General features: G+C 50.4%; 1 protein-coding gene across 1 annotated transcript in view; it reads right to left on the reverse strand.

Moving 5' to 3' along the window:
- Nucleotides 1-20657, reverse strand: part of IPPK (inositol-pentakisphosphate 2-kinase) — a 49857-nt gene extending 29200 nt beyond the window's left edge. The window contains exons 1-6 of the mRNA XM_081150846.1: nt 20340-20657; nt 11668-11715; nt 9602-9697; nt 5786-5852; nt 3882-4003; nt 2496-2585 (exon numbers count right to left, since the gene is read on the reverse strand). Coding sequence (XP_081006972.1) covers nt 2496-2585; nt 3882-4003; nt 5786-5852; nt 9602-9697; nt 11668-11715; nt 20340-20606 — 690 coding nt within the window. The 5' untranslated portion in view covers nt 20607-20657. The remainder of the gene's footprint in view (nt 1-2495; nt 2586-3881; nt 4004-5785; nt 5853-9601; nt 9698-11667; nt 11716-20339) is intronic.
- Nucleotides 20658-22136: the final 1479 nt, after the last annotated feature.

Consider the following 22136-nt stretch of genomic DNA (forward strand, 5'->3'; position numbering starts at 1 on the left):
GGAAACAAGGGAAACACTGTCTCAACAAACAGAGAATATCAACAGAAACAGAATTTATAAAAAGGAACCAAACAAATTCTGTAGTTCAAAAGTACAAAAATGAAAAAGTCACTAGAGGGGTTAACAACAGATCTGAGTAGGGAGAAGATAAAATCCCAGAGAGGAACACCTGGACCAGTAATGAGAGACTGAATCAGTCATCCAAGCCTACCAGCAAAGGAACCTCAGAACCAGACGGCTTCACTAGTGAGCTCCACTTAATGTTTAAAGAATAAACCCCAAAACTCAAACTCTTCCAAACCCGAGGCATGGGGAGAAGGAAATGCGTCCTTCCTCACTCTGTGACACCAGCCACTACCCTGGCACCAACCAGACAAAAACATGACTAGAGAAAATAAAAACCATATTCCTTAGGAAAGAGTCCTTAATAAAAACTGACCAGTCAATTCAGCAGTATATTAAAGGGATTATCCACCTATAATCAAGTGGGATTTATCAGACATACAACAGTGGTTCAACATATGACAAGCAATGTAATTCACCGTGTTAACAGAGAGGAGAAAATACCTCATGATCATTTCAATATAGGACAAGTTACTTGACAAAATTCAACATCCTTTCATGATTAAAAAAACCAACAACACTCAAAAAGAACATCCATACCAAACTCACAGTGAGCACTACACTCAAGGGTGAGGAAATGAAAGCTTCGCCCTAAGGTCAGGAACAAGAGAAGGATGTCCGCTCTTGCTGCTTCTGTACAACACTGTACTGCAAGTTCTAGCCAGGGCAGTCAGGGAAGGAAAACAAACAAAAGGCATCCAGGTGGGAAAGAAAGAGCTAGAACTATCTGTATTTGCAAGTGATCTGACCATGTTAAAGAAAATCCTAAGAAACCATAAAAAAAAATTAGAGCAAATAAGCAAGTTCATCAAGGGTGACAGGATAAAAGATCAATATGCAGAACTCAGTAGCACTCGTTTTGCGTGGAGCTTCTGTCTTCAGGTGCCCAGGGTCCAGTCTTGAGTTCTGTGGTTCCCCAGAGGCTCCCTGACCGCACTGCACAGGGTGTCCTGGAACTCACTGCCTCTGTCCTGCTCTCCATCACTTCCTGAGGCAGCAAAGGCTGCAGCGCCCCCGGTGGGTCAGCTCTCCGATGTTCTGATTCCTGGGGAACCTACGGCTCACTCCTCCAGCTTCCCAATGAGTCTATAAACACTTAATTTCCTATAGGAAACTTTTCTGCTTCGAATACCTAGACTTGTTTCTATTTTTCCACTGAACACTAAAAAATATACAAGATAAGGTTGTCAGGCCAGTGATGATCAAGACGGCATTTTTTTCTGACTGGCTGGGTCTTAAGTGTAAATAAGCCAAATAGAAGAAAGTCCAGCCCCTGCCTTGGCTTTTGGGGAGTTGGACCAGTAATTGCTCCAATAGAAGGGAACAGAAGAAATGCTTCAGAACAGCTGAGTCAGAAGCTGGCCACACAGAAGGGTTACTAGAGTTGGCGTTCTATCTCCATTTTTTCAGATGATGCCTCTGAGACCCAGCCTCACTCCATTCCCTGCCCTCCATCAGAACTTCGGCAGCTGGCTACAGTCTAAGAGGAGCCGTTAACATCACCTCTGCCTAGCTGGGGCTCAACGGTTGAGCATGGACCTGTGATCCAGGAGATCATGATTCGATTCCCCAGTAGGGGGCGTGCAGGAGGCAGTTGATCAACGACTCTCATCATTGATGTTTCTATCTCTCTCTCCCTTCCTCTCTCTGAAATCAATAAAGACATATTTAAAAACAAAACAAACAAAAAAACACACAAAAAAACCCCATATCACATCTGTTACTAGCTAGAACCATCTTAAGAGGGGAAATGCCCCAGCTATGAAAGTATCCTACACTACCTAGGATGAGGGTGGGAGCACATAATAAACAGGCAGTGGATGCCACTTTTGACACAAAAGCCTATTATTACCTAAGAAATAAGCCTCTTTTCTTTAAAAAAAATCAATATGCAAAAACCAACTGCATTTCTCACCACACATTCATTAGTATGGCTACTATCAAAAACAGAAAATAACAAGTCTTGGTGAGGATGTGGGGAAGCTGGAACTCTTATGTACTGTGGTGGAATGAAAACTGGGACAGCTGCTGTGGAAAACAGAATGGTGGCTCCTCATAATTAAAAAGAGAATCACCACATGATTTAGCAATTCTACTGCTGGGTATATACTCAAAAAATTGAACGCAGGGTCTCAAAGATATATCTGTACTCTCATATTCATAGCAACACTATTGACAACAGCCAAAAGGTAGAAGCAACCCAGATTCAATTTAAAACAAACACCAAACGGTGAGTATGAAGTACCTGTGAACTAAAAATTAAATAATAAATATCTACATTTTCTTTTACTCTTCTGAAAATTCTAGGTGGTCACATCTCAGGCCCAACCACCCTCCATGTGACTCTGACCCAGCTGGTCAGCTCTCCTCACCTTGAGGTGCTGGTGCATGCAGTAACGGCACACCTTATGCTTCATCTCATGTGTAACCTCACTGGAGAAAGGAATAAACCCACATTTTGGCTGCAAAATAAATGAGGAAGAAAAACTTCTTAGGGAGAAATCACATACCTTTACATAGACACATAACTACTACAAGGCAACACTCAGGAGCAGCAGCGTTAGAGACATCCCCAAAGCTGCTCTTCTCTCCAGCCCCCACAGAACTGATGCCTCCCTCGTCACAGCGTATAAACATCTCTTGCTACTACAGAGTCAGAACTGTCACTGGGAAAAACGCCGGTTCCTCAGTTGGGGGACTGAAAAAGTACAACACAGAATCGCTTTGTGTTTTCAAGAGAGTGAGACTGGAAAGACTCTGAGAGTGCAGACTTGCCCTGCAGCCCCAGCTCCAAGCAGCAGAACCCTCATTCCCTCTGACAAGAATTCATGAATGGGAAGGTGCCCATCCGATGGCTGCTAGGCTCCCAGAACATCTGGAACCCCAGGTGCCTTTTAAAATCCACGGTTACACAACACATAAGAGATTGTATTTAGCACTATGGCACTGAGGAGCACGCCACCATCATTTGTGATGCCTAAGGCTGCTCTGCTCACCCTCGGCTGGGGAAGAACATTAGTCCCCACTGAGCACACGGGTTGTTGAGTGCTCAGGGACAGGGTGTGACCCGGAAATCACTATGAGGTTTGGAAGAATGAGACAAACAATGGCCTGGGACATCTGGGAATCTTCCTGAAGAAGACTCGGGCAGCCACCATGGATGTGGGGTAGCAGAGCTGAAGCCGAGGGCCTGGCCCTTATCCAGCAATCACTTCCTCTAGTAGATGAGTGACACCCCTTGTTCCCCCCCAGCCAAGACAAACCAGGGCCTTGAGAGTCACATGTTTCTGTGCCTCTGAGGAGGTCTCCCCTGAGCAGGACAGAAGCAAAGGAACAGAGTGCCCCCACGTCTAAAGGGCAACCCTCAAGCCGACCTCCTGGAACACAGCATGTAGTGTCACTACGTGGCAAATGAGGCCTGGCAGAGAAGGTCGGGGGGCCTGGTGAGCTGCACCCTCCAAAGAAAACGGGGAGGATGGAACCCAAAGCACTGCCTTCTGGTGGCCATCGGCTCCCCATCGCAGCGCCTGGAACGGGCATAAACCTGGGGGCCTGAGGAGCCTTGTCCCTCAGGTCTGGCTCGTGGGAGAAACCAGTGCAGGTGGCATGCTGCATCTCCAGGAGCTGCTGTGGGGCCCAGTGTGGGGTACAGGAGGAGCTTCTGTGGGAAAGTGTGCTCCAGGCAGGCACCACAGATTTATGACTTGAACCCATCTTTCCCTTCTCCCCATACCACTTTCCCCTTTACAAAACTTCACCTTGATCTCTACACACAGAATCGGCCGGTGCTCAGCAAAATGGTAGGTCTGAAGTCTGGCTAAATTGGGAAGGCACAGAGCGTAGCCACTGAGAGTGTCCAGGTCCTTGTCACAGCGAGATTCTAGAAAACAGAGCGAGGAAAATACCTGATAATCAGTGCAAGAGATATAAGATGATCCCACGATGACTTGGCAAATTCCTGGTGAGGAAAGGTCAGCCTTGCCTAAGAAAGGCTGGCCTTGGGCCTCCAGCTCCTGGGAGGTTACCTCTAAGCCTTGGTACATCCTGCCTGAGGAATGTCCTGGGGCCTTTGAGTCACGAGTGTAACACTGTGATTTGTGGTGGGGGTTTGGGTCTCACAGTATCAGTTTGACCTCCGGAAGGCTGGAGACTGAGGGCAGCTAGTCAGCTGTGTCTACATGCCCAATCCCCAAAACACCCTCACACCAAGGCTCGGCAGCCTCCGTACTTGGCATTCCTCCATGCAGTCACACACTGCGGCTGGAAGAAGTAAGCACAACCCGCATGACTCTGGGGGAAAGAACACCTGGAAGCTTGTGCCGTTTCCCTGGACCTGCCCCCAGTGCCTCTTCAATCCCCTGGTCTTAACTGTGTCCCTGAGCTGTGATAAGCGATAACCATGAGGATAACTGTAAGTTCTATAGGTCCTTCTAGCAAATTATCAGATCCTGAGGTTGGTCTTGAGGACCTCCAAACATTCAGTTGTCATCAGAAGTGAGGGTGATCTTGGGGACTGCCCCCCAATCTTGTGAGTCCCTTAACCCAGGAACTCAGAGAGGAAGGAGGCAGCAGCCTCTACCTCCCTCTTGCTGGCTGCTTCAGAACACTCACACACCACTCCTCAGCAGTGACTGTAGAAGCTGTATCATGGAGTTGCAAAGGACACATGTGGCCTCCAGGCCCCAGGTGAAGCTGGCTTTCCTCCTTTCACATAACAAGGCTGATCACAAGTCATTATCACAACGTGGGACAGTTCTTAGTACTGTTAAGTAGTATAAATTTAATTTCTAATTATACAATAAAATAATGATACTGAGCAGTTGCAGCTGGACGGCAGAACCCTAGAGCAAGTCTCAGTCTGTCTTAGCCTAGATGATGCAAACAGAGCCAAGACACAGTCTTTCCCCTCCCTCAGCCATTTCTGCATACACAGAGCTCCACTCCTCAATGCCCCCCAAACCAGAGGCTCCAAGGCATGGTGCCCTACTAGCATTCATTTTCCTGATCAAATAGGAAAGAATTTTCCACTGGCCAACTGCACACTCTGGCTGCCTGGCTGTGCTTTGGTGGAGGCATGTCCACCTCTAACATGGACTTTATACCTTTGTCTCTGACTGTGAAAGGAAAGGCTTTGACATGGTTTCTGTCATTAAGCCATGACCAAGTTTAAGGAAGGTACATGAGGTAATGGGGGAAGGTACATGAAATGATGGGAGCAGGGACTGCCTCCTGTCTCCCCCAGGAGGATAAGCAGGCTGGTGGGTTCCAGCTCTGGGAGAAGGTTCTCAGGCTGCAGACCCTCGAGGGCCTGGCCCATTGCCTGTGGTTTGGGTCTACCTGGTTTTCCTTTTGACTCCTCCAGGCTTCCCTATAGCCCACCTTCCCTTCCCTGAGTCTCCCCTAACTCCTTCAGCTTCCCCTCGCTTCCAAATGCGTGTTTATTTGTATTAATTAGTTTCTGGTCATACATTCTCTGCAGTGGCCTGGGTGTATGATGCCCAGAATTGCCCTCCTGAGCTCCTGGGATGTCTACCCCCGGAACAAGTTTCTGGCAAAAGAACTGCTGAAAGCTGCAGCTACCTAGCATGAGTAATAATGTCACACAGTTTTCAAATGGGGTATCTTAAATTACAAAGGAAATTTGTAAGTTAGGAACCCTTACCTGGTCTTTCAGATTGTATCTTTAAGCAAAGCTGTTTCACAAAATCTAAAGGCAGCTGAACCACCTCCTGTAACGACAAATATGGAACACTCAGTGTGGGCTGCACAACAGTGTGAACGTACTTAATGCCACAGAACTGCACGCTTAGAGGTGGTGAAAACGGTAAAATTATGTTATGTATATTTTAGCACATTAAAAAAGCCATCAGTATGTGGGCCTCAGGAATAAGATGCTCTTTCACTTTAAGGACATGTCCAGATTAAACAGAGACACTACTGTCTCTCATGCATTGAGCACAACAGCCCCTCAGAGCAGCTGGGTTCACGGTGGGGTGACCAGCAGCGAGCCCCATGTCACCCACACTCAGTGTCCACAAAGCACCTCCGCTGTCCTCACTGAGACCTCCTCTCTCCTCATGGGGCCTGTGGGGCAAAGCAGGCCTGAGGCGGCTCTCTGCCGGCACAAGGCTCCTCAAAGCTGTCTCCAAGACAACCCAAGGCTTCTCACGCTCCCGCCTGAGAAACAGCTCAAGGAAAAGGGTCCGACCGAATATTAATCTCCGGGTGAGATGTCCTGTGTGTCTTTCAGCCACGGGACTCAGGGGGCCCTGAGTCCATATGCTGTGCATTTGGAAGAAAAACAAAGCAACTCTTCTCCACTTTGCTGTTTCTTTGCAACTTCCTGAGGCAGAGCTTTTAATCCAGGCTGCTCGCCACATTCACTGTGTCTCCAAGGTGGCAGAAATCTGACTTCTAATGAAGTCCCAACAGGGCACAAGAGACTGACCTAGAATGTGAATGCTGAGACCCTAGCTGCTGGCCCACCAGGCCTTCTCTGCCCTGCCCTGTCCCGCCTGTGCGTCAGCACAGCCTGGGACCACCCTGTCCCAGGGACCAGGACTGTGGCAATCCTGTAGCACAGACATGCTTCTGCCGTTGGCCCTGGCCCAGCCCCTCGTTCACGACCCAGACTGCTGTGCTAGCTTACCTCATAATTTTGTCATTTACCTACACATGCTGTAAACTGATAAAGGGTGAGTTGCTAAAGATTTAGTTCTGAATTAGGTAAGTTGAAGCAATGGAAAAGAGTGAAAACTAGAAAAATTTGAAAATTCAAAACGTAGGTGACAAAAGTCCAAGTTCTCACTCCACTTTAAACAAACCAAAGGTTCAAAGCGAGCAGATGGCAGATGAGGGAGCTGTGCAGGAAAGATAAAGAACTGCATTGAGATCCTTTCTCAAAGAAACACCCTGGCCTTGCACAGCCCTGGGGCAAGGCCGGGAGGTCAGGGCAACCCACACAGCTCGGTCTACACACAGCAGGGGCCCTGATGCCCCCCACCTCCTAAGCTGGGAAAGGAAGTCATGGTGCCTGCTGGACCATCAATAACAGAAACACGGAGGGGCGGAGAGGGTCAAGTCCAAAGCCAGAAGTGGCCCAACTGCTCTTGACACAGCATCTGTGACCCGCCCCACAGTCACCAAGGGAAAAAGAATTTGTTTTTAAGCAACTTTAAATTCCTGATTTGTAATGAGTTCTATCTGTGTTTTAAGTCGGAATAAAATGTTTATGGTAGGCACCCTTCCCAACGCTTGGCTACATTTACCAACCCTTGCTTCAGACTCAAGACCCATGTGAACCACGCCATCCAGCCCGATGGGCAGATAGCGCCTACAGAACCCTGGGGGATGGTGGTCAACAGCAGGGCACTTGGTCAGGACTGACACAAAGTATTAACTTAGGGAAAACTATAGTTAAGCGCACAGAATCCTCTCAGGGGAAGAATGGCTGGGAGGTGTGGCAACACCAGCTTCCCTGCTGACAGGCATATGCCCTCAAAGGGATAAAGGGAAGGCTGCAGAGGACAGAGGGCCGGGCAGGTGAGAGCATGTCTACAGTCCTCTAGCAGCTCCCTCAAGAGAACAGCATCCCCTCACTCATCATGGGTGGTGGCCTGGCCAATGCTTCCATCCTGTCAAATTACAATGTAAAGTTGAGGCCGCTCAAGGGAATCCAACCTTGGGAGAACTAGATCCACAAAAGTGAGGCAAAACTTCTAAAATCCCATCAGTGTCTCAACTACCTGTGGTATTTAAGATACAAACACCTCTAGGCATAGAGGGAACAGCCTCTTCCCCATTTCCTAACCTCCAGATCACATGAAGACTGGCCCAGACCAGTCCTCAAACCAGCTGGGCAGGCCCAGAGGCAGAGGCATACACAGCGCAGGGTGTGTCTGTGGCTCTGTCTGGGCCTCTGCTCTCACACTAGGCTGGTTGTATCTTGTCCCAGGATACAGAGAAGGGAATGCTCACCAGGGCTGCACTGTGACCTACTTCACGTCAGTGGTCAAGGAAAACAGTGGCATTTATACATGCTGGTTTTGCCTGTATGTGGTCTTGTGCGGATCAGAGATGTGCACTGTATGCCACATTCCAACCGTGCCAGGCCTGAGCAGCAGTCCCTGGGGACATCAGGTCCGCTCGAAGGAAAGCTGTTCACTCTAGTGCTGTGTCATGCAGAGGAGGGGTGTCAATGGGAGCTCATTCCCAGAATGCAGCCTTGTGGACTCACCTCACACGCCCAGAGCCCCATCCACTGTGGATGGGCGGAGCATGTGTGCCCTGGGCCTGGGGACACTCTGACATTATTCCCACTCACCAGACCATCCTCGGCTGGCCCCAGCTCCCACGGCCCTTCCTCACTGTGACCCTACCAGGGGAAAGGCCTAGAGCCCCCAGTGCTGTGATGCAGAGAAATGCTCTCACTTGGCCAGACAAGCACACTCTCTCAAGGAGGGAGCTGGCAGCACACGGCCTTCACTCTGACACCATGCAGTCCTGTGCAGTCCCTTCCACGCTGCCTCAGGCTGACCTGCAAAGCCACCAGGATGCTGTGGAAATGACAGACACAACTTTGGGCCAGGTCATCTCCCAGATCAAGTAGTGGGGGAGTATCTCAAGGATACTCAGAGCCCTTAAGTGAGTCCATGTTGGGAGGTGCTGAGACCCCCCCAGCCAAAAACTGGCACCACCCTGCCAGCACCATGGCTGGGCCACCCTGAGAAAGGGTCTGATGCTTTCAGATGAGGCTGCAGCCCTGAGGGACGACCAGCAGCACCCCCCACCATACATCCTAAGCTTGTCAAAGGACCTTCTTAGAGGATTTGCTGTCAGAGCCATTTAAAACCTACTTTGCCAGGCAATCCTTAAGCTTCAAAGAAATGTTCCCTCAACCCCCTTAGTATCATTTTTCTCAGGACAGATACAAGGTACAGTATTTGCAAAAGAGAAGCTGTGCTCTCTGTGTTCAAAGTGACAAACCTGCTAGTCTGTTCAGGGCTCTGATCTAAAACAAGCAGCAAGGCCAGCAGATGCCAAGACAGCTGTCTCAGGTGTGGACCAAAGCCACTGTGGCTTCCTACGCTGTCCCCTCCCCAAGTGTCCAAACTGCAGCCTCATGCCTGTAACAGGCACTCCTCTCAGTTAGTGCAGAGCAGCCACAGGCACAGGACTCGGGCTCTCTGGACTCACTCCAGAGCCCTTGCCACACCGCATGTCTCCACGAAAGCAGGGTAGAGGGGACTGGTATCCCGGCAAACAGAGGTCTCACATGGTTAGCTAGAAAATGGCAATAATAACACCTGCTCTGCTACCTCAGAACACAGCAAATAAGAAAAACAAAATGCTCGGAAACTCTATAACTAGCATGAGGAGCTATCATTAAGCACAAAGTTCCAAACTGCAATTGAGAAGCTGGTGATATTGATACAGATATTGCCCATGAATTTAGACTCCATAAATAAAAACCACTTACCCCACAATGAACATAGTTCTCCCCCAAAAACTCTTTCATGACATTTTTGCCAAAGTCCACTATGTTCTGTAGGTGCTGGAATATTTCTTCCGAGGTCTGTAAAAAAGAAACACAGGAAGGCCGTAATGTCCAGGACCTCGAGGAGGGAGGGAGTGGACTCTGACACCACCAGGAGCCTGTTACACACAAACAGAAGACAGTGGCCCTGGACTTGGAGGAAGGTGAGCCTCACCACAGAGACTGCCAGACCCACTGGAGCTTCTGGCCCCTCGGTCTCCCAGGCCCACCTCTGCCTTCTACCCAGGGCCCCATGTGACCCGCACCTGTGTCAGGAACACCTGTGGATTCCACCAGCAGCCCATGCACTCCTTCCAAGGAACTGGACTTTGAAAATCTCTCTTGTCCAAAAATCACTAAGTATTTACATTTTATTCTTCAGCCTCTACAATAAAATATTTTCTCCCAAGTCAGATGTTCTTAAGAAAACAATAAGCTATGAGATTTAAGTGAGACAGGAAATCAGCCCTGTGTCCCTCCCTCTGACCTGAGGTGAGAACTCTAAAGGGTACATCACAGGTCTCTCTAAGGGGCGAGAGAGCCACCTTATCAAGGGGCCAGGTAGGGACCTGACACACAGCTTGAGCTCTAGGAAGGTCCTGGACTGAGCTGCCATCTGCACCTGTAACATCTGCGTCCTGGGCTAGTGCAGTGTGACTGCGTGAAAATGAAGTCCAACAGAAAAGCCCAGAACACACCCAGTGGCTCCACAGTGCTGTGGCCACAAAGCTTCTGACAAAAACCTCTACTTGTTGACAGAATTACCACAGGATTCCCCACTGGTAACGCAGCTGGTATCACACCATCTACTTACATAATAAATAAAGGCAAATTGTTTGTTGCCTTGGAAGACAATGCCTCAATAAATGGAAACAGGAAAAGCTGACAGAGGCATGAGTCTGGGCTCTGCAGATACTGAGTGAAGGAAGGGGCTGGAGGCAGCCTCCCAGAGGGTTCTAGTCTCCACTTGGATTCCACAGAAACACAGCACTCTGGAGGTTCTTGGGCAGCTGAGGAGGGGCGGCCCTCCGCCTGTGCCTTCCCGCCCTGGTCCTATGCCTTCCTTCTCTGCTCGGACCAGACCACCCCCAGATCTCACAGCAGCCCCACACACCCCTTCTCTTTCTATGTAGCTGACCTGAGTGTGCCATTCATTTCCACCAGTGGCGGCCACCAGCACCCATCAGCAGTCACCTCCCCCTTTCTGGCTGTCGCTCCATAACTCAAATGAAGCAGTGATGCATCTCTCCTATACCCTGATGTCCTGCTCAATTTCCACTCCCGCCCCATTGCCACGGCGAGGGCTGTGCCCCCACAGCTCCTGCCTTTGCTCCCCTTTTAAGAAAGGAACCTGTGCTTTGGAGCAGGGCTCACACCAGCTCCTGTGCCACGAAAGAGGAAAGGCTCCACAGGGCTCTCCTTCTTGACCCCTGCGACCACTGAGAGTTAGATAAATACTACAGCAACACCCCACCTCCAGGAAGACAGACTCTACAACTCAGTGTTCTGTGGTGTGCTACACAACAGCAACAACTTTCTGAGCCTGTCCACAGTAGTTTCTTGGATGACTCAGCAAATAGAAACCAGTGCTCCATTGGAACTGCCTGTTGTGACTTGTAACGCTGTCTACCTGACAGCATCACAGATTTCATCGTCACAGATACAATTCCACAGATGGGGAAACGCAGGCAGCAGAGCGTTTGAAAATCACCATGGCAAAGCAGAGACCTGGCCCTGGGGGGTCCTGGCCAACCAGCAGGGCTCTCTGAACTGAACAGGGTAACTCCTTGCTCAGCACTCAGGGACTCCCCACAGCGACCCACGGTGACCCCACCAAGTCAAAGCACTGGGTCCTGCAGGAAATCAGAAACACACCACTTTTTGCATTGAATGCTTAGGTCATACTTAAATTTCTACAATTAGCATTAATACTTCTATATCAGAAATAAAATCAAAGCTTTCTTAGGTAATTGTTTCAATGACTCCGTGGCAAACCCCACTGATCTTACCTTCTTCCTGTTGGGAGGAAACTTCAGAAAACGCAGCACCACACAACGCTATTGGAAAATAAAACAGAGTATGATTAGTGCCCGCCCAAAGCCTAGGGATAGGGGTGGATAGCTGTGGAGAAGGGGCTGGGGGAGCCTGGAGGTTGCAACCTCAATAGACAGCCCACTGGCCTGAACACCCAGTGCCCCAGGCAGGGGACCCAGCACTGAGTCCCACACCAGAGGACACACTGGGGCCACAGGGAAGCCAGTAATACCTGTGCCCTCTGACCTAGCCAGGCCACTCCCAGGAATTTACCTTAAGGAAATAATTAAGAATGTGCAAAAGATTTTACTCATAAAGAAGTACTGTTTATAATTCTAAATAAAATGGAAACAACCTAAATGTCCATCAATAATAGTGAGATGGTGGCTCACCCTCCCAGGAGAACACCCACACCTCTCCCTGTCCCTCTCCCTCTCCCCCTCCCTCTCCCTCTCCCCCTCTCCTTCTCCCTTCCCTCCCCGCCCCACCCCCACCAGGTAGGTTACCATTACCTTCCTCACTCCCAAGCTCCTAGGGCCCTTCCTTTGCCTCTACAGTTTGTCTCCTAGATCCATTTCTTCAATGAATTACTTTTTCTACCTCTGTGATTAACCAAATAAATGTTCTCTTATAAAAGAAATAATAATAGTGAGGTAGTTAAATACAGGGGGACACATTCTAGACTGTGGAATACCGTGCCATCACTGACAAAAAAACAGGAAGCTCTGTATTTACAGACACAGATGAAAAAGGTCATAGAAAAAGGCTTATAGAATGAACTCATTTTTAGAAATAAATAATTACGCGCGTGTGTGTGTATAAGAATGATGTACAGGTACATTTCTATTTATGTGATGAGCAAAACAGGTGATCAGCCCTCAGGCAGGTGGGAAAGGTTACAGAATGGGCTGGTCATGGGATTACGGGTCCATGTACTTTGTAATAACTAAACTATAGGTGCACTTATGATCTTAGCACTTTTCTGTACACTTATTACACTTCATTCTTAAAAGTCTGTAAAATAAAAACGTTTAAATGTAGCATGTGCACACTCCATTTGTATAAAATGTCTAAAAGGACTTCAGTACAGTTAACAGCATTCTCTGGGTAGCAACAACTGGGACAACAAAATTTTTTTAAGTTCTGCTTATTTGGGTTTTTCAATTTTTTATAATGTTCATAAAATATACAAGATTGAAAAAAAAAAAAACTTTTTAAATAAGTACAGCCTTCGAGGCAGCCATTCTCCCAAGAAATAACCTGGAGACACTGTGGTGCCTCAGTAACCAGGCAGACTCACTCCATTTGGATGACGTCAGAGACCAGTCCTGCACACAGGAAGTGTCAGGCAGAGGGTTGAGGTCGGAGCTGCACTGGGCCCAGAGAAAAGCCATGAGCAACAGGAGGAGGGTATGGGGGCCCAGGGAGCCCTACAACCTGGGTGAGTGATTAAGGAGGCTCAGAAAGTACAGCTTTGTAAACCCAAATGTGCCTGACAGCAAAAAAAGATCCATGGAGACCAGAACCTTCTGCCCAGGCCATAGCCCCTCTGGTACCTCCTGCCCAGCTCAGAGAAAACACATGATCCTCTCAACACCTAGGACACTTGTCACCTGCTTGGGCCCCAGCCCAGACTTGGGGAAGCCAAGGTCAATGGCATGCTGGTGTCACCGTCTCCCAAGTGCTGGCACACATCAACACTCAATCATGGGCACCAACCAGCCAAGGATCATTTCCATGGAACTACAATTCCATCAGAATTCAAGGAAAAACAGAAGGTAATATGCAGAAATCCTAATTTGAGGCAACTTTCCAGAAACTCAGCCCCCAAAAGTACACTAACTCCTCCCCTGGTCTCCATTCTGTTCGAGACCCGCAAAGAAATTCTGAGTGTCATGTTCTGTCTGCTTCAGGAAAATTGCATTCTCTGATGACCCAGTCACCATCCAAAACTCACCAGAAAGTAGCGGCCAGCCCCAGGGAGTTGCAGGGTCAGCCTGAGACCAGTCCCAACAAGCACATGCACTCAGTTGGTGCATGTGTTCAGGAAGGCAAGTGAAACCTGCCCCTGGTGAGGGCCTGGCCAGGCTGGGCTGGTGGCCCCAGGACATGCCAAGAGGCCAGCTGTGGGGCCAGCAACACCCATTCAGACGGATGGCAGAGAAAGGTGAGAAATAAACCTTACCAGCCCTCGTGGGCAGAAAGATACCCTTAGTCCAAGGGCTACCCATGGCACAAGGGTGGGATTGCCTCGGCTGCCCACAGGGAGATGCCTAGGAAGGAGCCAGCAGTGCCACCCAACCCAGTAAGGGCCAGGGCTCTGTCATCTCACCAGATCTTAACCAGTTGTGAAGAAAACTACTTTCTCTTTAAAACAGATATCAAAAGCAGATGTTTAAAATGTACCTTCATCTTAATGTCTAGGACAAGATGCTAAGAAAGTGAAGAGAAAGGGGTGATATTAAGAAGATAGGGGCTTAACGAGGGTTTCTGCACAGGCTGGGCTGGCAGCTCCTCCCACAGCAGGACAGGGAAGTGTGGCGTGCTCACTTACACCTTGGAGCACTAGAAGACAATCAGTGCTCCACTGATTGTCAAATTTTAAAAAGCTGAAAAAGTCACTGAATGCAGGAATGACACATATAAACACACATGCATATTAAACAACCTCAAGACATACAAAGTTAAGGGTACAATTTGTCACTTATAAAAGAAGCAGGAAGCATTCAGTCCCTCCCAGGGTCCCAGGTGTGACAGGGTAGGGGTGGGCCTGGGAGAGGTGCCTCTGATCCACCCTGAGAACCTATCACCAAGATTTTTGGCAAAGTGACCAAAGCACCAAGATTTTTGGCGAAGCATGGCTCAGAATAGCTCTAGTTCAGCCGGGCGTGGCTCACCGGTTGAGCATAGGCCTAGGATCCAAGAGACTGCGGTTCGATTCCCAGTCAGGGCATATGCCCAGGTTGCGGGCTCCTGGATCCCCAGCAGGGGGTGTGCAGGAGGCAGCCAATCAATGACTCTCATCATTAATGTTTCTATCTCTCTCTCTCCCTTTCTCTCTCTGAAACCAATAAAGATATATTGAAAAAAAAAAAAGGAATAGCTCTAAAAGCACAGCCTGGTGAATGTCTGACAGCTCGGTATGGGACTGGCTGCTCGAGTGCTCTGCAGCCGCGGAGTTGTACATGAAGGATTTCCTACATAGTTAGGCTGTAAGATTGAGTGAAAAAGCGGAAAACAAAAGCAGAAACAAAGGATTCCTAAGTACCCAATAAAACCGTATAAAGGAAGGAAGTGCACCAAAGTGCTAACAAAAATTACTTTCTTGGTGTGGAAATATTGGGTGCTTTTTAGTTCCTTTCTTCTAATATTCTATATTTTCTGGAACTGAGGGAGGAAGCAATAGTTGGTATTAAATACAAATAAAAGGCCACAAAAATCAATATATTAAAAGGGACACCTGCCCACCTGAAGCCGGAAAGAGTGAGCTGTGGGTGGAATCAAAGGGTCCAGGGCCTCCTGGCAAACACCAAGGGGAAGGCCACCTATGGCCATCCTAGGGCACGCGGGCACTGGTAGTCTCAGGCCACAGCCTCACTGTTGCAGAACAGGCCTAGCCTTCCACTGGGATGACGAAATGATACTGAACAGGGCCCCAAGAAGACCTCAAGGAATCAAAGATTAGAAAACTCTCAAGGGAAAGGGAGACAGACAAACACAACAGCAGAAGGAATGGTAACCTTGAGGTGCTGCCCTGGATGTCCGAAATGGCTCAGGGTGTTTCTCAGTGAGGCCGCGTGCTAGTCGCCACACCGGCCCCAGCCTGGGTGGCCTATCAGAACACCTGTGACACTATACCTGGCCAAATCACTAGCCTGTGGCGACAAAACTAGCAGTGCACCCCAGGGCCTACAGTGGGACTGGGATACAAGGGGTGGCACAAGAGGTGGGACTTGGTGCTGGGTGGACAGCCTGAGACAAAACAGATGAGAGTGAGACAAGACGTCTCACAGAGGGGAGCCCAAGACTCCTCATTGAGGCCAGAAGGAAGGACACTTTCCTTCCCAAGCTCTGGCAGCCCCATCTGGACCCACAGCTGCTGCACAACTGAAGCAGATGCAGACAGGATTCATGAGGTGGGGATGGGACAGTGGAGGTATACATCCAGGTGACATGTAGGGGAAAGACACTCAGGGGCTGAAGCCAAAGAGAAGCTCAGGTGGTCCCTGAAGGGATGAACAATGTGACAGTCTCCAGAATGATTTGTAAAGACAAACATGATGCATGGAACACACAGTGATTCTGCAGGGAGCTATCAAGGCCCCAGACCCTCCCAGGCCACACGAGGGCCATGGAGCAGGTATAGGAACACATACTACATGGAGGTGGGGCACCCAGCACTGCGGTCTTGTTCTTCTGCTGCACACACAGAAACCTTCCTCACCTTACTGATAAACAGGGCCACTGCTGTCCCGATTTCTGACCAAGGGGGAGGATGGGGGGCCATGTCACCTTGGGAAACCAGGCCTAAGCAGACCCTTGCATGCTAGGAAAGCAGAGCTCAGTGCTCGCCAAGGCCAGGGCTGAAAACAACCAAGGAAACACAGTTGGGAAATAACAAACCCTAACCATTCAACTGCAGGTGATCCCAGGAATAAACAGACGGGAGCTACATGCAGAGGTCTCCAATGAGTTCTTGGCAAGAAAAAGTCACCAGTATAGATAGGATTAAAATCTCAAATACAGAATTAGTTACTAGTTTAAAAAAATACTAGAGGCAACAAAAGGTTAAGACTCTTTCAACTAGATTCAGGAGAAAATAAGGAAGGGAGTGGCCCAGGACTTGGGAAAAGTCATATTAAAACAAACAAACAGAACAACTCTTACTTGCTTCCAACATGTACATTAAGAAGTATGATCTACAGCCCGGCTGGGCGTGGCTCAGCGGTTGAGTGTCGACCTAGGATCCAGGCGATCGGGGTTCGATTCCCAGTCAGGGCACATGCCAAAGTTGTGGGCTCGATCCCCAGTTGGGAGCATGCAGGAGGCAGCTGATCAATGACTCTCTCATCATTGATGTTTCTATATCTCTCTCTCCCTCTCCTTTCCTCTCTCTGAAATCAATAAAGATATATTAAATAAAAAAAAAGTATGATCTACAAACCAGAAATCCTAACACACAAGACAAGAAGGAAACAGTCAGACTCCCCGACTGCTGGAACTTTACATCTTCAGGACCCAGATGAACACCAAGGGGCATCACAACCACCACCCCATGGAATCTTAGAAAGGCTGTAAAATCTGCAAGATCAGATATGAGCAGCTTCCTACGTGCTTTTGATAAATGATCTTTGTTGGCAGACCTTTCGTATTACTTCTGTCACAACAGCTTAGTGTGATAAAGGAAGTGAGCCACTGTATGCCCTGCACCCCATAGGTGAGGGCAGCTGGAGGGCAGCTCCAGGCCTGGTGACAGCTCTCTGCCTGGCCTGCCCGGCAACTCCTACCACTGGAGACACTTAAGAGATCAAATTACAAACCAGACTTAGAGTGACCTTCACAGGACAGGACACTGTGGCAAGCCAACAAGACAGAGGTGAAGAAGGATAAGTGCAGATGTGAAGCCAGGACACCACACAGACAGAAATCCCAGCAGCACACCAGAGGGCAGCCTGGGCTTCGCCAACCATGGCTCAGAGTGAGCAGAAGATGGCATGGTCACCAGAACAAGTGACAGCACCTTCACTTGTCCACAGGGAAATGCCCTTGCCCAAGACCTTCCATGAGGTCAGTATGTGGGCCTCCAGGCACCCACTGGGGCACAGTGCCAAGCTGGCCACAGCCTTGGAGCACCTCAGAGGGTTGGCGCCAGGGCCAAGGGCCAGGGCATGGGAAAGGGTTAAACTGCATAGTTGGGACCCAAGAGCACTGAGCACCAGGTTGAGGGTGACAGATACAGGATTCCTAAACGGGCCACAGGGAAGCTGACAGGAACCTGACAGGAACTGGTCTGCTATTAGGGTCTCACGCTATCCTTTCTTACTTCTCAGCCCTGAGCACACCCCATGACACGGTCCTCCTGCGGCCTGCACTTAGCTCAAGGCCCCATTTTACAAGTCCCATGCTCCTCAAAGCTCCTGACCCATCAGCCTGGAAGGCTGTCTGCATCTCATCTCATGTTTCTTCAGTGCAGGTGTGAGGCTGCAGGACTGGCGGCCTGAAGGCACGTAGTGTTCTGAAGATGGAGAGTAGAGAGTACAGACTGGTCACTTTTTAGGGACCTTTCAATTAGAAAGTAAATGATGCCCTTTCTGAGAAAGTGGCTATCTCCTGATCTGGGAAAAAAGTGGCGAAGGCAGCTCTCTACCTTGGAATGAATAAGGTGGGTCTGGGGAGTCCACCTGCAGGCAAGGGAATCCTTGTGCTCAGTCGTCCACCCTCTCTCTATCGCACCTGCATGCACACCCTCTCCTTGGGCACAGCACAGACATGCACGACTGCCTTCCAGGACTCCCTCCTCCTTCCTGGTCCTCAAGGCCCAGGCAAAGCACAAAGGCTTCTTCACGCCCAAGGAGTACAGCCGTCCCTTTACTCAGTGCCTCACTCGGTAGGAACATTTTCTTACAAGACTACTTGCACCGATAATCTTTAAGTTCAAATGATGAGTTAATAACAAGCAGGCAGGCATGAGCATAATAGGGCAAGTTTAGATTTAAAATAAAGAATGAAGACCACAGGTCCAGGGTAGCCTGATGACTGAGTTTAAAAGGGAAAATGAAAAGGAAGAAAACCCACAACCCCAACAACAGGAGCTGTGCAACAAGCGAGGGGCAGACTACCCTGGAAGGCGAACACGTGCTTGTCAGGTATTCTCCTGCTGCTGCTAATAATGGAGCATTGCCCTTAGGTTCTTTTGCAGAATCTTTTAGAATTGAAAGTTTCCCTTTCTTACTCCTCCATTCCTTAAGTGAGGGTGAGAGTTTCAGAAAGTGCTGTAAGAACTCCCAGGGAGGTGACTCCAGGAAGAGAAGTTTGTGGATTTCTGTGCAGGTCTCTGACATCCTGCTGTCTGACACCAGTGGCCGGAATGGAGTGGCTGGGGGAGGGCTTAAGAGCATGGGAGTTAGAGTCGCACAGAGCTGGGCAGAATCCCAGTTCCACCGTCTGGCCCAGGTTCCACTGCTGCATTTGCAAAGTGAACCAGTAACAGATCCCCTTTGTGGAACTGCTGGAAAGAGAAGGTGAGCAGGAGTTGGACAGGTTATGCCTGCAAGTGAGGTTAAGATACCTGACCCAGTCCAACAGCTCCTACAGGGTGGTGCAGGCCCTGGGTTATGCCTTGCTCTGCCATTCCAGTGCTGGGTGCACTGGGTCGGCTGTGGGGTAAGTTGCAGTCACCCTGGTGTCCCCTATGTTCCAACTTTGCATTTTGCTATCCATTAGCACAGTTGGGAAACTGAAAAACAGACTATAGGCTTTGCTCAAGATCTTTAGATGAATGAATAATGGACAAGGCTTAACCTGAAGCCGTTCTCTGAGCAGCCGTCTGGGCACCACTGTGCTTCAAGGTCAGGCGAAGCATGGGATGTTTCAGCATGAGTCCTTTTGGTTGCTGGGTTACTGTGGTGACCCACAAGCCCTTTCACAAAACACATACTCATCTTCCAATTCCTTAGTAAGACTGGATGGTGTGTCTTCATCTTGTAAAACTACGGCTTTTTTTAGTGGGAGCTAATGTACTGAGTTTCAAAAGAAACGTCTGACAAAGGAACAAGTTCCAGACTTGGGATAAGAGGACCCCAAGGAGGACGGGCGGAGACGTCAGGCCTCACATGCCTTCTCCGGGGGCTGCCCCGCAGCAGCGGCGGGCCCGGTCCGAGCGGCACGCACCCCTGGAGGCCGGGTGGGGGCGCCGAGAAACTGAGCAGCGCGACGGTGACACTGGGGTAACGCGGAACTCACTCCGGGAGCGGGTGACACTGAGGGGACGCGGAACCGACCCGCGGGGTGTGGTGCTGGGGACTCGGAACTGCCGGGGAGGGAGGGGGGACCTGGAGGAACGCGGGACGATCCGGCGTGGGTGAAACTGGGGGCGACGCAGCACCGGCCTGGGGGAGGGTGACGAAGTGGGGACGCGGAACTGACCCGAGGGGGTGACGAAGCGGGGACGGGGAGCTGACCCGAGGGGTGACGAAGTGGGGACGCGGAACTGACCCGAGGGGGTGACGAAGCGGGGACGGGGAGCTGACCCGAGGGGTGACGAAGCGGGGACGTGGAACTGACTCGAGGGGGTGACGAAGTGGGGACGCGGAACTGACCCGAGGGGGTGACGAAGTGGGGACGGGGAGCTGACCCGAGGGGGGGACGAAGTGGGGACGGGGAGCTGACCCGAGGGGTGACGAAGTGGGGACGGGGAGCTGTCCCGAGGGGTGGGGCGGGACACTCTGTGGGGACGCGGAACTGACCTGGGGCTGACCCTGGGGTACGCGGAACTGACCTGGGGCTGACCCTGGGGTACGCGGAAATGACCCTGGGCCGGGGAGGCTCGGCGGGACGCGGAACCGATCCGGACAGAGGGGCGCCGGGGGGACGCGCATACGGCCCGGGCAGGGTGCGGGCCGGACCGCGCGGCCCGTCTGTGGCTCACCTGCGCGTGGGCCACCACCAGGCTCTTGTTGCCTTCGCCGTGGTACCCCCATTCATTCTCGTCCATCTTCCCCTTGTCCATCCCCCAGGGCGGCCCGGTGCGTCGCAGGGCCGCGAGCTGGGGGCCGCCAGTCCGCCCGGGCACCCGCGGCCGGCGAGGAGAAGGAGGAGGAGGAGGAGGGGCGCCTGTCAGCCGCCGCCTGCGCCGGACCCGCCACCCGGACTCGCCGGCTCGGGCCGCCGGAAGCCACGCCCCCGCGGCTGCCATGGCGGAGCCGGGCGACTTCGGGCACGCGCCTGCTTCTGTTCCGTTGACCACGGGGGCGGAGGGGCCAGCGACCATCTTAGGTGCTGGCAGTGACTTACTTCCGGAGCGCGGTCGCGAAAACCAGAAGTGACGTTTCCGCCTGGCGCCGGAAGCGGGTCGGCGTAGGCGACTGCGCCTGCGCCTGCCGGGGCTGAGCTGGGGCTGCGCGCGGGAGGCGGGCGTTTGAGCGCCTGGGCGCGGCGGCCCGGCGCGGGCGCGGGGGCGGGGGCGGCCCGGGAGCCGGAGCCCGGGCTCCGCGGAGGGGTCCGGGACGTCCGCCTCCGCGCTCACTCTCTGCCCGCAGCCGTCCAGCGGCGCGGCGCCCGGCCCCGCCTGCCCGCTCCTGGCGCTGCGCGCGCCTGCGCCGGGCCCCGCGTCCCCGGGAGACGAGCCTTGGCGCGGGCTGGGGCGCGAGTGTTCCGTGGGGTTCACCAGGCCCGCCTCGGCCCCCGCTCTTTGTTGCTGGAAGCTTAGTTTTGTGCGCTTGGTTGTTGACAGTATTCCTCGCTCATCCTTTGATACCCATGGGATCCGTGGTGATAACCCCTTTTATTGTGTTAGCAACTGGTCTTTTCTAAGCCTGGTTAGAACCTTATCAATTTTATTGATTTTTCCAAAGAACCAGCTTTTAGTTTTGATTTTTCTGTATTGATTTTTTACTTAAAATTTCATTGATTCTGCTCTAATTTTATTGTACTTCAGCTTACTTTGGACTTAATGTGCTCTTTTGTTTTCTAGTTTCCTAAAGTGGAACTTTAGATGATTGGTTTTAGACTTTTTTTATAATATGCATTCAGTGCTTTAAATTTCCCTAAAAGCACTGCTTTAATGCATAACAGTAATTTTGGTAAGTTGTATTTTTATTTTAGTTTTCATTTACTTCAAATTATTTTTAAATTTGTTAAGATTTCTTCTTCGATCCATGTGTTATTTAGAAGTGTATTATTTAATCTACAGCTACTTGGGGATTTTGTCTTTCTGTTACTGATTTCTAGTTAAATTCCACTGTGGTCTGAGAGCAGACATTGTATGATTTCTGTTCTTTTAAATCTGTTAACGTGTACTTTAGGGTCCATCTTGGGAAATGATGCCTGAGCGCGTGAGAATTGTACTCTGCTGCTGTTGAATAGTCTGCAGTTGTCAGTTATATCCAGTTGATTGATGGTGCTGTTGAGTTCAAATGTGTCCTTGCTGATTTTGACTGTTGGATCTGCCCGTTTCTGACAAAGGAGTGTTCAAGTCTCCAGCCATGTTGGCGGATTCATGTTCCTCTGGCAGCTCTGAGGGTTTTTGCCTCCGTGCGATGCTTTGCTGTTAGGTGCACACACGTGGAGTGTATGTCCTCTTGGAGACTTGACCCCTTTATCCTTATGTAATACCCCTGTTTATCCCCGATAACTTTCCTGCTCTGAAGTTTGTTCCATCTGAAATTAATGTAGCTACACCCACTTTTTTTTTTATTAGTGTTAGCATGGTATATCTTTCTCCATC

This window comes from Miniopterus schreibersii (genome assembly GCF_964146895.1).
Source record: "Miniopterus schreibersii genome assembly, chromosome: 11".
NCBI classification, from domain to species: Eukaryota; Metazoa; Chordata; class Mammalia; order Chiroptera; family Miniopteridae; genus Miniopterus; species Miniopterus schreibersii.